At 36.4% G+C, this 15,822-nt stretch overlaps 1 protein-coding gene across 3 annotated transcripts in view; it reads right to left on the bottom strand.

Annotated features, from left to right (window-relative positions):
- PPP1R1C (protein phosphatase 1 regulatory inhibitor subunit 1C) overlaps positions 1-15,822 on the bottom strand; it is a 163,378-nt gene that overhangs the window by 74,912 nt on the left and 72,644 nt on the right. For 2 of the 3 annotated variants that reach the window (XR_005218864.1, XM_037850022.1), the window contains exons 3-4: positions 9,918-9,955; positions 8,426-8,486 (exon numbers count right to left, since the gene is read on the bottom strand). Coding sequence is in view for 2 of the 3 variants with exons in the window: in XM_037850022.1 (XP_037705950.1) it covers positions 8,426-8,486; positions 9,918-9,955 (99 nt within the window). In the remaining variant the exon portion in view is untranslated. Of the gene's footprint in view, positions 1-8,414; positions 8,487-9,917; positions 9,956-15,822 lie in introns of all 3 variants that reach the window. The other variant, XM_037850023.1, reaches the window with a different exon arrangement.

Raw genomic sequence — 15,822 nt, 5'->3', positions numbered from 1 at the left:
AGCAAGACTTGTCTATATTTAGAATGTTCCTTGTTATCTAGAAATCTGTTAAATATTTCTTCAGTTGCATAATAAACCCCACCCTACACAGTAAATACTCTGAGCCAGCACAAACCAAATACTCAGGATTTAGAAAGTCAAATGTGATGAATACCTGGAGAATACCAGACAGAAATGTTAAAAACAGAAAGCAGTTTGGTAGAGATGGGCTAATGAGGAGAAGCTAAAAGATCTCGCTACCTTCTATTCCTGCCTCCTATTTTCACTGTGGAGGGGGTGATGAGAACAGGAAATTACAGTTGGTTTATTCTTTTGAGTATTCTGCATCACAATAATAAGAGGCTTGAAATAAGAAATAGTCAACTGATCACAATTCAATGTCATCATTAATTTATCTAGGGTTACTCATTATAGACCAGACTTACAGGGTATGATTTCCTGCTCACCCTCTGGCTAGAAATATTTATTCTATAATCTGCTTTAGCACTCCCCAATTCCCAGGAACCATTATTAATTTTGGTCTTAGGCTTTTTTGAAATGCAAGATTTATTCATGTAAATACCTGTGAGAGAGAGATTAGCTGAGAAAAAGAAGATATAGTGTCTGAGGATCTGAAATGAATGAAAAACTGGATTTTGTTAAAAAGATGTCAGAGATAAACACTGCAAAGATGCTTGAGGCTAGTACTAAAAAGGTGGTGAATGTTGCAAAAATGGCAAGTTTTGTTAATCCACCTGGTTCTTAGAACCAGGTACCTCTAAACCTGACTTTTCAATTCCCGTTTGTGGTTTGGATATATTATGTTCCCCATGTAGTCTTGTGAGGGCAGACATTAATCTTTTGATTAGGTTGTTTCCATGGAGACATGGACCCTGCCCATTCAGGGTGGGTCTTAATTAAATCATTGGAGTCCTATAAGAGAGATCACAGACAGCAGTAGCTCAGAGCAGCTGAGAGAGACTTTTGGAGAGATGCTTGGGAGCTGACAGAGATGCTCAGAGATGCCTGGAGTTGTAGAAAGAAGGACATTTGGAGATGCTAAGCTAAGGATGCACAGGAGCTGACAGAGGAGCTGAAACACAGCCCAGGACCAGCGGACACCAGCCACATGCCTTCCCAGCTGACAGAGGTGTTCTGGACACCATCTACCACTCTTTAGTGAAGGTATCCTCTTGTTCATGCCTTAGTTTGGACACTTTTATGGCCTTGGGACTTTAAACTTGTAACCAAATAAACCCCCTTTATAAAAGCCAATCTATTTGTGGTATTTTGCATTCTGGCAGCATTAGCAAACTGGGACACCATTGGAATGAGAGCAAAACTCTGACAGATATTTCCTTGTCCTCCAAGTCCCTTTATCCTTCTTCTATCCCTCACCCATCCTTGCTCCTCTACTCTGCCAGGCTCAGTGGAAACAGAGGAGGAGTGTGCCTGCTTCTTACTGCAGGGGTAGAATAATAAATCAAGATAGTCTCCACATTTCAAGTGCTGTTCTAAGCATTTTATTTACACGTATTGCATCATTTTGTCCCTGTAGCAATCCCTTGTGTTGGGTATCATCTCATTTTACCAATGAGAGAACAGAGACTTAGATTAACTGGGTGACTTTCCAAAGTTCATGCATCCACGAAGTGGTGGTGCTGAAGTCTGAGCCCTGAATGCTTACGCCCCAATGTCTATGCCCTTTCATGCTGGGTCCTAAGAAGCTACCATGATCAGGAGCTTTCCTTGATTTGAGGATTATCCCTTCAGTTAATATTACATGTCACGTGGCTACTGTCATCACCATCCTTCAGAAGCCACTTCAGCCTTCTTTTTAGGCTTGTTTGATTTACTTCCCTGCCTGGGTTATTCCTTATTTGCATTTACTGCACAGTCATCCTTAGAGGGAAAACAAAACTTAAGAGATAAAATACTTCAAGCATTCAAAGAAGACCTGTTTCACAAACCAAAAGAACAATTTCTGGACAGTGAAGTAGCTAAAATTTTCTTTTACAAGAAAGCACAAAAAGGGGAAGAAGAAGATGTTTTTCAGAAGTAAATGAAAACTGACTTGCTATGCATTAAGAATGGTAATATAATACTAATGGGTTCTGCTATACAAAGCCGTTTTTCAGTCAGCTGCTTTAATGTTCAGATTTTCTTTTAAATGGATAGTACTTGCTTTGCTTTCTTCAGTAGAAGACATTTGCATTCCAGTAAAACGCACACACACGACAAAGTGGGGGTGGAAATGAGTCAGCTATTTCCTGTCCCAAGATTCAAGCTTGCTTTGTTTTTCTGAAAACGTGATTCAAGCTATCCAATAATTTAATTGGCTGTTCTATAAATTATAGAGCTGAGCACCATATAAACACCAAAAAATCCACATGGATAGCCAGCTGTCATTTTTCTGATAATACTCGGAACGTTCCACTTAGGTAATCATAAAGCACTATCTTACACAAGGTAATAGAAAAGTAAGTCTTTTACTAGGCAAACTTCAACTTTTGTCATTTGTATGCATAATATGCATTATAAATTTATGACTTATCTCTGTAAATGAAGAATGTGATCAATACAGGGTATCTGAAATACAAATGTTTCTCACAAGAGTGCCCATGATGTCTTTTGGTCTTAAGAGATGGAATCTGGATAGGGTTTCTTTATTTGAGAATTGGTTGTATGTAGCATTCAAGGGGTTTGGTGTCATCTAGAGAGAGAGATATATATGCTGCAGAGCCCTCTCTCTTAGCCTTGCTCTGTTCGATATGTTTACTAAGGTCTTAGATAAGAAATATAAAGATAAGTTTATCATACCTGTGGATGATACACAATTAGGATAAAAGAAAACAGAATGAATAAGAGAATCAGGATACAAAATACCATGACATGCTGATATAATAACCTGATCTAAGAAGAGGAAATTCAATAGAGATGACAGCAAAATCTTGCTTTTTGGCTTAAAAAAAAAAAATACACACACATATATATATATATGTATGTATTTTTTTTTAAATGAGGACTGGATCTGGATGGTGAGTCATACAGCTTAAAAGCAGTAGAGGAAAAGACCTGAAAATTTGGATATGTATCAACTCACTATTTGTCAACAATGTGTATAGCTGCCTGAAAAACTAATGAGATTTTGGGTTGTATTAATAGAATTAAATTATCTGAGATGAAGGAGGTAAAAGCCATAGCTGAAATGTCCACTCTGTTCTGGTCAGATCACATCTTAAATAATAAGTTTATTTTGAATGATGTGCCTCTGTAATGATATAGCCAAACTGGAGTTTATTAGATCAAGAATGAATGTGAAAGTACTAAATGCCAGGAGTAATTAGAGTCTAGATATTTTAACCTATAAAGTAAAAAAGAAAACTAAGGATGAGATGAGGACCTGATAGACATCATCAAATATTTAGATAGCTGTAATTTAAAAATTAGCCACAAATAGCAGCAAAATATACAAGAATCCATGAGAACAAATTCCTGGGGTCCTCAATATAGAAAAGATCTTTCTAATAACCAGATGCCCAGAGAGAAAGTAGGTTTCCTTGGGAAGTGGTTCATTTACCAATACCAGAGTAGTAGTGTATTTTTTAAAATTTATTTAAAAATATATTTATGAACACTGCTTGTTTCACAAACATGGTTAAATCCTGCAGATATTGTAGTGAACAAAATAGACGATGGTCATGCTATATAGATCACTTCTTATCTAGTTGGAGAGATAGACATGAAATAAATAGATACATTACATGCAATGAAGGAAATACAGGATCTATAGAGAATTTATAATGATAGGATCAATAGAGAGTTTAAACCATAGAGAGCTTAGAATGGATGGTTAGGGAGAACTTGGGAACTGACCATTAAGATCTTGACTGATGAGCAGAAGTTAGCCAGGAGAAGAATGAGGAAAAGGAGGAGAACATTTTGACCAAAGAAAGAATGTGTGCAAACAGGGAAGAGCTTGGTGCACTTGGAAGCTGAAATCATGCCTTGTGAGTGAGGGAATGAGAGGCAGATTGGAGTGATAGGGCAGTAAGCTTTGAAAACTTTGTTCTGTAATTAGGATTTTTTTTTTTTGGAGGGTAGTGGGTAGCCATTGAAGGGTTTAACCTAGTAAGTGACATGATCACTTTTCTATTTTAAAAGTTCACTTTGGCTACAGCATAGAAAACGTGGGAGTTGAGAGGAGAAAGACTGATTGGAGGGTGATGGTTATATTCTGGCAAAGAGATGCTTGTGACTTGAATTATGGAGGTGACCTTGAGTGAGAGAAGAAGGTGGATGGGAAAGATACTAAGAGACAGCTACCCACAAGACCTGGTGCTGGACTGTTGTAGAGTGAAAGTAAGGGGAGGGAAGAGTGACTGGAGGCCCCCCAAACTCTGGAATTAGCACCCACAGATGCAAATGCTACTTCCTGAGAAGGGAAATAGTGGAGGAGAAATTGATTTGGTGTGGGGAAGATTGAAAGCTCAGTTTTGAACATGTTGATTTTGAGAGTTCCATGAGATATCTATCTATGACACAAGAAAGGCATATTAAGTAGATGACTGAATAACTGAATCTGGTTTATCTGTAGACCTGCTACATCAGAATCACTTTTGATTATCTGGCTCTATGCCAGGCTTAATATATTAGTATCCTCAAGAGAGCATAACTATTTTATTACCCTGAGGTTAGATGCAATAGAGAAAATTCAGTCATCACTGGAGACTTGCACTTCAACCTTTAAAGTCCTTGACAACTTTGAGTGCCTATAATGCTGTGAATAGAAAGACAGCCAGATCAACTATTAGTTCCATTCTTACTCTCTAGGTGAAAATGTGCCAGATGATCCAGGAAACACCAACTCTTTCTTCTTAGATTCCCATGTTTGTGTCATATTATCCTGCCACCTTGCCCACAGACTAATTTATCCATGAACCATGCCCTAGCCAAAAGCAACCACCCAAATGGCCAGTGGTCTATGACTTGACCCTTCTTAAGAATCCAGTCCAACTTATGCACCATACTGAATGGTAACTAATTGACCAAATGATACTTTTTCTTTGACTGAAGAGGAATGCAAAAAAGTAAACACAGAAAAAAATGGAAGCATATAGAGAAGTTGGAACACAAGAACAGAAGGAGATTCAGGCAAATAGAAGCAAAGAGAATAAGAAGCAGGCTCATAAGTATATCAGTCAGAAGAGAAAGGCTCAGGAGATACCAGCCTCTAAGATGACAATGTGATTGGAATTCTCAATTCATTCATTCAATAAGTATCTATTGGGTACCTACTATGTGTCAGGCACTGCTCCAGGTACTGGAAATACTCAAGTAAAGAAAACTGCTCATAGAAACCTCATGCTAGGTACACCATGATGATTGCTATGGAAAAAAATTAGGCAGCATTAGGAGACAGCGAAGATGGAAAAAGGAGTTGCTGTGTTTAATAGGCTGTTCAGGAAAGGAAGACTTTCCCGAGGAGGTAACACCAGCTGAGTTACCCATGAGGTCACTGAGGAAAGAACATTCCAGGCAGAGTAAATGGAAAATGCAAATGACCTGAAATGGAAATGTGCTTTGTATGTTCAAAAAATAGCAAAGAAGTCCATGAAGCTGGAACCCACTGGGCAAGCATGAAAGGACATGAAGTCAGAGAGGGAGGTCAGGTGCCAGGTCATTCAGAGACTTATATCCATGGTAGGATTTTAATTTTATCCTGAATGTGATAGGAGGGCATTGGTGCATTTTTATTGGGAAAATGGCCTGATCATATTTGTGAATTAGAGGAAGTATCCTGGCTTCTGTATTGAAAATAGATTGTAAAGAGGCAATAGTGGAAGCAGGGAGACCCATAAGAAGGCTAGTTCAGCAGTCCAGGCAAGAAATAATGCTGGTTTGGACAAGAGAGTAGCAGTGGAGTACATGAAAAGTTGTTGGATGAGCTGTGTATGTTGAAATTAGTTTAACAAGAGTAGATGATGGATTGGATAAGGGAGAGGAGTCAAGGATTACGCAAAGGTTTTTGTTCTCAACAGCTAAGTATGACTTACTGAGATAGGGAAAACTAGAAAAAGAGCCAATGTGTTTGGTTTGGGACATATTAAATTTGAGAAGTCTAATAACATTCAAATGAAGATGCTCAATAGGTTGTTGGAAATGGGAGTCTGAAGTTCAGGAGCTATGTTAGGACTGGAGATATGAATCTGGGAGTCATCGGCCTGGCAGTTCTGAGAGTGTGCCTGTTGAGATGTTTTTTCCTCAGCTCTATTACTTCCCCTGGTACCTTCCTAGCAAATATTTATCCCAAGAAGTAACCTCATCGTGTCCGTTTCCTGAAACTTGAAGTAGCCATTAGTATATAATAACTTAAAGAGGGAGAAGTAAATGAGTTTAGCAGATAGGATATTAGTCTGTGGATTAATGTGAATAATATGAAATAATGAAATAGATTAACAATATAGGTGGAGCCCAGCATCTCTCCCCTTCTGTCACTTTGGGCTCTGTAACCAGTAGCTCCTCACAACCCAAGAGAAAGGAAGGAAGAATTCCGGCTTGTGGTGGTGTTATTGTCATTGTTAACTAATAGTTACTTCTGGGTCCTTCCTGAAGCCCTAATTGGCCTTGTAGTCATAGTGATTTTTTCTCAGATCTGCTGTCTCTCCCAGTAAACACTTTTACTCAGTAATTGCATGTTCCACTATAATTTAAAGGATTCTACATTTCAGAACAATTGTATTCTTGTATTTAGTATCTCAATAACATTTCTTTTGCTCATTCATCCTTCTTATGACTGAAGTCTCACAATGTACCATATGTTACCACTGCTTAATTTTGTCTGGAAATATTTATTTCTAGCTTTTGCAGGCAGGTAGACTGAATAAAACATGTGGATTTAGCTTTCTTTTTTCTTTTATTGTAAGCAGGAGTCTTAGCTACATATTTACTGGCTATAAACGAGGACCTAAAAACACCAAGATAGGCTCTTGAAAGAATTATTGTGCTTCCTCAAGCGTTTAAGACATGACCAAAAATGACTGTCACTGAATGACTGTCTTGGAGGGCTTGACGATAGTAAGGTTATATGTGAAAATGTTATCTTTATTTAGCTTCCCTAAATGTTAGGATCCCACATTCTTATGATATTTGAAAGCTAAATATAATGAAAATCTTGAGCCCTTGGGGCCTTGATTTTAAGATTTTCCTTTAAAAATAATACTATATTCTCTGAGAACATGAGAGAAATGTTACTTTATTTTGTCAAGATAACCCAGAATAGAAGAGAGGAAATTGTTAAATGAGTGAACATATAACTTTCATTGTTGCCCATTCATGCCAAGCCAATGTGTCTTGAAAGAACAAAATCACTTATAATGGAGAAAATACATTCAACTTAATTACACTTATCTTCAAAGAAGTATGTTTCATAATCCCAAAAATTACGCTGGAATAGACTACAATGCTGATGACTGTATTATTTACTACAGTCTTATGAATAAACAAACATATTGCTTTATAGCTGCACAGGAAGGAAGTTTACTGAAAGTAGCTATTAATGTGTCCATTTATATCCCATCTCCCTGAAAAGGCTCCAAATCTAGGGAGAATACAGAGTGGAAAATTTCACTCCCAAATTAGACATCTCTCCAGACTTCAGAGGAAGCTGCTCAGCTGGCCTCTCCTGCAGCTGAAGCTGAGCTGGATGACTGCTGATGAACCACTGGGCCAGTGGCCCCCGCGCCTGGCTGGAACATGAGCTACTGGATTGGGCTCTGACTCATGTCAGCAACATTTTTGTGTGAGAAACAAAATAAGCCTTCCCTGGAACTGATATTGGTCAAAATACTGATGCTCTTAGATACTCTTTTAGCTGTACCAATTTGAGGGAAAGTGTTCTGGGGAAATGCCAGAATCTGAAATAGCATTCTTAGCTATGATTTCCACAGCTGTTAAATGTACAGCTAATAGCTGTTCATTTGGGTTTCTTTGGAGCTGCTTCTACCACAAGGCAATGAGGCAATAGATAACATTAAATCGGCTGAAAATTCAAGTCACATTGCTTTGTTTAAGCAAAGAAAAAAATGATAATCATCTGTCAACACTGGAAAGAGTAATTAGGGCTTTTGGGAAAATCCTTTCAAAGAAAGTATGTGAGAAAGGGTGGAAAAAAAAAAAAAGTATTTTTGTCATTATTCTGGAAGCTCTGAATTTCCAAGCTTTGATTCTGAGACATCTCTAGTTACCTTCTTCAACCACCTATTTTACACTTGATGAAACTAAGGTTTAGATGGATAAAGCGTTTTGCTATAAGTCACACAACTATTGAGGCATAGAGCTGAGACTCGAGCTAGCTTATGATCCAATGTATGGTCCTTAAGAACAGATAACCTACCAGCCATGAGTTCAAAACTCATGACAACCCGAAACAGTACCTGAACAGTACCTTTCATGGCAGGTGGTGTGTATACGCTCTGCTTCCTTTGCTTAGGGGATGCATTCTGTGACTGGGGACAAAGAGAAAAAAAAGTAAAAATCCTGTATTTGAATAAAGAGAACAATGCCACAGATCTGCCAAGAAAATAAACATTTTGCTATGCTTCAAATAACTTCCTTACTTCCTTTTGTTATGACATAGAACACTAATCGATGAGAAATTATATACATGTTCAGTGACATCACAGGTTTAATATATATGAAGCTGTGGGATCTATTTAAACACAAACCCTTCATTCATTGCACTCTTGAAATTACTTCTTTTATTTTCTTACCCAGCAACATTAGTTTACTTTAAAAAGAAAAAGTAAAAGAGACATTGACCTTTCCATTTGAGAGAAAGAGTGCCCTACTCCAAAAGCTATGTCCAAGGGATAATCATACCTGCTTATGGTAATCTTGAGTGGCTCTGGAGGAACAAGTAATATCATGCTGCAAACTTTTTGAAATGACATGCACAATCTAATATCTCCATTTACTTAGAATTACAATGCTGAGATAATAAATTTTTTGTTATGTTTAAAAACTAAGCCCTTTCCTAACACAGCTGCTAGTTAATTTTTAAGAAAAAAAATCTTATGAGATATGATTTGGTATTTTGTCCTTTCCGCATTTTCCTCTTTAAGTAAGTCACTATGCTTATAGCATGTAGCCATGGGATGAATTGACTAAGTCCCCACAGTCTTGTCAATATTTTTTTCCATTTCTGGAAAAAAATAGTATTTGCTCCCTTCCTCCTATTCTACATATTCCATATTATCAGCTCCCCTAGCTTCTCTTGGTTCCCATCTTCTAACTGAACTTCTACATATGTATGTTGGGGGTTGGAGATACAGTTTTAAGAGTAGCTGTTGAATTTGAATCTGGACGTATTTCTTAGCGAACCCTTTGGATGTGGTGACCCAGACCTCAGAGGAAGGACCTCAGCCCCTTAGACTCTGCACTCAGGGTCTGCTTTTGACTTCAAATACCAGGAGACGCTTTAAGAGTTGTCTGCTCCCAACTTCTAGCTCCAGGATTCCAACATTGCCTGGCCCCAGCCTGTGATGATCATATTCAGTGTCACTAAACTGAAATTATCAATGTCATATCTTGCCACTAAAAAAAATAACTTATTTTTATTCTAAATTTTAAAAGATCCAAAAGTAAAAAAGCCTCATCTTAGATTTATAAAAACAGATTATATATAACAACAACTTAAAATATCTAATTGTTTTCTGCCCCTTCAGAAGTTTTTGCAGGAGGCTTTAACATTTCAAAATAAGTAGAAACTCAAGGTAATCTAGAGCAGAGATTGTGACATCATTTTACTGTTTGTTTAGTTAGGAAAGATATTTAGAAGATTTTACATCTCAGTTATATATATCACTTTATATACCATCAACTCAAGCTAATTGTGTTTTAACTGATGTGAACACATTTATTCAAAATATAAAACTTACTTCTCCTTGTGTGTTGGTCACCCTCTTGTCATCTATTTCTGCAAGAGAAGTAGGTATAATTTATTAAAACGGTAGTATACCTCCTTATAATATGCACATTAACATTTCAGTAACACAGATAAAATGATTTAATCATTGCCTTATGTTTACCTATGGTTCAGTTTAACAACTGAGAGGAAGGTAGTTTTCTTCTCAGATAACCTTTCCACAAAGGGTTTTAAAAAAGCAATAAAAAAAATCTCTGCAGAAATCCCAGATTTCCTACGTTCTAGTAGTCCAGAAAGGGGATCAGGGAAGAGACTTTTAGAACAACTGTCTGTGTTATTGTGGTAGATTGCCTTATGTACCCCAATTTAGGCATGGCCTTATTCTTTGCTCCTGTGAGTATGAACCCATTGTAATTAGGACCTCTTGAAAATGTTATTTTTAGTTAAGGCGTGGCCCAACTGAAGCAGGGTGGCCTAATGTGGATTACTGGAGGCCTTATAAAGAGAAAGTCACAGCGAGGAGCCAGAAGCTGGAAGTAGTGGGGACCTGGAAGAGAAAGGAAAGGACATTGCCTGGCGTGAGCCAGGGATTCAAGCCACGGAACCCCAAGGATTGCCAGCAGCCAGCACCAGAATATTGCAGACTTTGGAGAGAAAGAATCACTTTGTGATGCCTCATTTTTGAACTTCTTTTAGCCTCAAAATTGTAGGTTAGTAAATTCCCGTGTTTAAGCCAACTCTTCTCATGGTATTTGTCACAGCAGCCTCACAAACTAAGACAGTCAGCAATCTCATGGTGATGAGAATAAGCAACCATCTCCCCTCATTGATATCCCTGCTGCTGCTATCACTGTCTACTACAACCACCTCTGTCAAATTTCTTCAAGTGTGCCACTAACCAGAACAAACCACATTTTCCACTTGGTCCAGTCACACTACCATGACTCTGAGAAAGGCAGTACCCTCTTTTATATATGCCCCTGGAAAGAACAATCCTCTATAAGAAGTATTTTTGACAGTGCTAGAGAAACTTCTATAGTCTGTGTACAAGATGGGTTGCTCCAGGGGTTGTGGGGGAGGGCGGAAGTACTCACGTATTCCCTTTCCACAGAAGGACATTCCTACTTCTTCACCTACATTGTATGGATGCAGTGAGTCTTCCTTTTGGTCTCTTAATTGGATTACCCTTTCCTGGTTCTTACACCAGTCCCTAAACTGAGAGACTGAGCCCATGATCCAAAAATTGAATGAGGAGTTCATTTTATCCACCTAAAGACAATGATAGAGATCTATATTGACTGACATGAAAAGACGTCCTCTGTAAGTGAAAAAGATTTTATAATTGTATGAATGGTATCTTTATTTTATAAAAGATACTTAGATACATGGATGTAGATGGAGAGATGATAGGGAGTTGCATATATATGCATAGAAGGATATGTACCAATATGTTAGTTGTAGGTATCCCGGGGTGAGTGAATAACACATTCCATTTTATCCCTGTCTGAACTTTTTTTTTTTAATAATGAATGTGTTTTATTTTTGTAATTCAAAACTATGTATATGTATTTCTGAGTGTGTGCATATATATGTTTGTGTATCCATATTTGTATGTCTATCTATATATACACACACACACAAAGAGAAATTTCTATATAAATCCAAACAACATGCCTAAAGTTGCTAAGAAGTCAAACTGGCCAAGCAGCAGGAATGAATAGTATATGGAATTATCCTTTACTCTAATCTGATACCTTGGATACAATATTTTACAAAATTATGGAAACTTTTACAGCTTGGCAGTTCCTCAGAAAGCTAACTATAGAATTACCATATGACCTGGCAACCTCTCTACTAGGTATGTACCCAAAAGAATTGAAAGCAGGTACTCAAACGGATATTTGCACACCAATGTTCATAGTGGCATTATTCACAATTACCAAAAGGCGGAAGCAACCCAATGTCCATCAACTGATGAATGGATATACAAAATGTGCTATATACATACAATGGAATATTATTTAGCCATAAAAAAGAGTGAATTTCTGGTTCATGCAACAACATGGATGAACCTTGAAGGCATTCTATTGAGTGAAATATGCCAAACACAAAAGGACAAATACTGTATGATCTTAGTGATATGAAATAATTAGAATAAGCAAACTCATAGAGTTATAATCTGTAATATAGGTTACCAGGGGCTAGGTTGAGGATAGAGAATGCAGAGTTAATGCTTAATTTTTACAGAATTTTTATTTGGGTTGATTATAAAGTTTTGGAAATTGATGGTGATGATAGCACAATATTTTGAGTGTAATTAACTCACTGAATTATATGTGTGATTGTAGTTAAAAGGGGAAATTTTAGGTCATATATATGTTACTAGAATAAAAATTAAAAGATGAAAAATAAGACTGTACAACTCAGTGAAACCTATTGTAAGCAATAGACTTACTAATATGTTTTTTCATGAATTATAACAAATGTGCCACACTAATGCAAGGTGTTAATAATAGGGTAGTATATTGGAAAAAATAGACCCTCCTGTAAACTATGGGCTATGGTTAGAAGTACAATTATAATATTCTTTCATCAGTTGTAACAAAGGTATCACAGTAATGTAAAGTCTTAGCGATAGGGGGTGGGGTATATGGGAACACTATTTTTTACATGATTTTTCTGTAAACCTACAACTTATTTAATTAAAAAATTACATTAAGAAGTCACAGAACTTCTAATAAATTCTACCACCCATGTCTATAGGAGGACAGACAGGGAACTACTCGTTGAGAATAGCAAATCACGGGAAGTATCTGAATAGAACAGGTCTAGCCATCAATGCAAAATCTTTTGTTATTGTACTTTAATTAATATCAAATATGAGGCATTGTAACAATGAATTTATTGTGATCCACTGGATTATTAAATACCAGTAAAGTTTCCTAATATTTTGTTATGCCTTAGGAGTTTTAAAATACAAACCCAGGATTCATAACCTACTGTTTTAGGTAAAAAATGGTGTCCAAATGTTCTACTTTGTAATTTTCCTAATTCCTGACTACAACACACAAAAAAACAGCATCTTCCAAAGGCAAATATGTGGACTTCACTCATTCCTTAACTCAGTGAAAAATAATTTTTGTTCTTGTAGAGTTACAATGACATAAATAAACTATATCATGAACACAATGGATTGAGGAATTCAGTTCTATTTTGAAAGTGAAAAAGGAAAACTAAACTTTTGACTCAAAGAAAAGTGGAAGGCAAGGCAAGGATAGATTGTAGCTTTCTTGAGATCCACTGGTTTAAGTGCATTTCTGTTTCCCCTAATAGATTGTTACTAATCTGGGTAAGTTAACTTTTCCTTTTTCCCAGGCACCTCACACACACACACACATACCCCATATGCTCATGGGACACACACACTTTGGGAGACAAACGCACCATGTTTTTCCTGACTTGTACCAAGCAGTTAGAAACTGAAGAAGAAAACCCAAAAACCACATACTCACTTCTCTGGCATTCTTCTTTAAAAGAAACATTAAAATGTGTTTTCCAACTTTTCTGTGATAAGATAGCCAACTCAGAAGTGTGTAGGAAAGCTGGATCCCCTGTGAAATATAAGAATACATGCCTGCCCTCAAATGCCATTTAATTTTCTCATTAAAGAAGAAAAAATACCATATTGGAGCATGATTGAACACAATCAGTAAACACATGCACGATTTGTTAACTGATCCTCCATAATCAAAAACTGCAAATTTTCTGAAAGATGCTGTTGTATCTATTCCAGCTTTATCTTATCTACATTTTTCTTCTCTCAAAGGGGTATTTGGTCTGGAAGGAGAAATGCCTTGCCTTGGGACAAAAATATACAAGTTGTCTGAGCATAATATTTTAAGGAATATTGTCATCATTAGAGATGGAAAGATAGGAATAGAAATGTTTTAGAAGGCTTGAGTATTGATTTGTTAGAATGCTCTTGAGCTATTTAAGTTCATAAAAGGAAGACAAACTCAAGAACCATTTGTCATAGATTATCTTAGAAATTTCAATGAAATCGCAACAGATTTTGAAAAACTAGCAGTGATTAACAATTTAAGTATATGTAAAGATGGAGTCTAAAACAGAAAGATGCAGGGAAGACCATGGTCAAAGAATAAAGAAGAGTTTCTGAACTATAAGATTGAGAACTACAAAAACTAAGAAATGGGCAGAATATGAAGAGGTAGAGAACTGAGAGAAGGCTAGAAAGCTGTGGTTAGGGCTGGTGGAGAGATTTGTGTGTTGTGGGAAGCACTGCAGAGCATAAGTAACTTCTAATATGGTTTTTCCTCTTATTTGTCATGACCTCAGGTAAATTATTTTACCTTCCTGAACTTCAGGTTTTTTCCCATGTGTGACATGGGAGAAGAATAGTATAATAATCCTTACTCTACCTTATTTTTAGTATAAAAACTGAAAAAGCACAAGCATCTCTCTATTCCTTATGTGTGGGTTGTGCATGGTAACTTCCTTCCAAAGAGTATACAATATGGACAGGGGGTAACATGAATTTCTTTACAGGGAAGAAACCTGAAAAATACTACAGACAGCTGATCAAGGATGTAAGATCATTAACAATCATAAATCATATTGATAGTATATATCTCAATGTAATAACGAGAAAAACAAATTCCAATAGAGAAATATTCTACAGTATACCTGACCAGAACTCCTCAAAACTGTCAAAGTCATCAAAAACAAGGAAAGTCTGAGAAACTATCAGTCAAGAGGAACCTAAGGAGACTTGACTGATAAATGTTATATGATATCCTGGATGGGATCCTAGAATAGGAAAAGGACATAGGTTAAAAACTAAGGAAATCTAAATAAATTATGGACTTTACTTAAAAATGATTTGTCAATACTGTTTCATTAATGATAGCAAATGTACCATACTAACATAGGATGTTAATAATAGGGGAAACTGTGTGAAAGGAAAGAAGTATATGGGAACTCTATGTACTTAATGCGCAATTTTTCTGTAGATTTAAAACTGTTGTAAAAAATAAAGTCCATTAATAAAGAAAACTAAAAAATGAAAAAGCATTAAACAACTAAGAAATCACTTATAAACATGTGTTTATTATTGCTGTCAGAAGTCTGTGCATGATTTAAAAGACTCTAGAGTGTCATTATTAGCAAGTAGGTAATATAATTAAAACCAAGGACATGAACAAAATATAATTTAAAAAAATGTTATGGGGAGGGGACAATTGAAGAGATAGAGGGAAATGGTAGGAATCAGCTTCTGATGAGACTTTTAAAGTTCTAGTGAAATTGTTGAAAGCTAATGCAAACAAAGACATGTTAGTGGGAACAATGAATTAAATGATTAACAATGATAACTCTCTACGCAGATGTATTTAGTGATTGAATATTGAGAGAGAAAGAACATAGTATGAAAGAAAATACTAAGGGAGAGATTAAGACATTCCCAGATAAAGAAAAGCTGAGGGAGTTTCTCACCCCTAGATCTGCTCTACCAGCAATGCTAAAGGACATTAGACAGTGGTTCCAAGCAGCATAAAGAAAGGAAAACCTCTGGTAAAGGTAACCATTCAGCTAACTATAAATGCCAGTACTATGTATTGTATTTTTTGGTATATACCTCCACTTCTTACTTCTTACAGGTGCTAAAATGCACTTGCATAAAAAGTAATGATAAATCTATGGTTTTGGCTCAGGAGAAGCCACTCTTACCCTGGATATTTACATGGCCATATACTTCATTTATTTGTTTACTCAAATATTTTCTATTCAATGACCCAAATCCCAACATTTTCCTATTTGTATATATGGATAATAATACTTTTTTTCAAAAATGGGATAATATTTTTAAAACAAAAAGCATTAAATTTGAAAAAAATATATGA

This window comes from Choloepus didactylus, chromosome 9 (assembly GCF_015220235.1).
Source record: "Choloepus didactylus isolate mChoDid1 chromosome 9, mChoDid1.pri, whole genome shotgun sequence".
Lineage (NCBI taxonomy): Eukaryota > Metazoa > Chordata > Mammalia > Pilosa > Megalonychidae > Choloepus > Choloepus didactylus.
The sequence above is the reverse complement of the archived record's forward strand: the minus strand, read 5'-3'. Positions and strand labels throughout refer to the sequence as shown.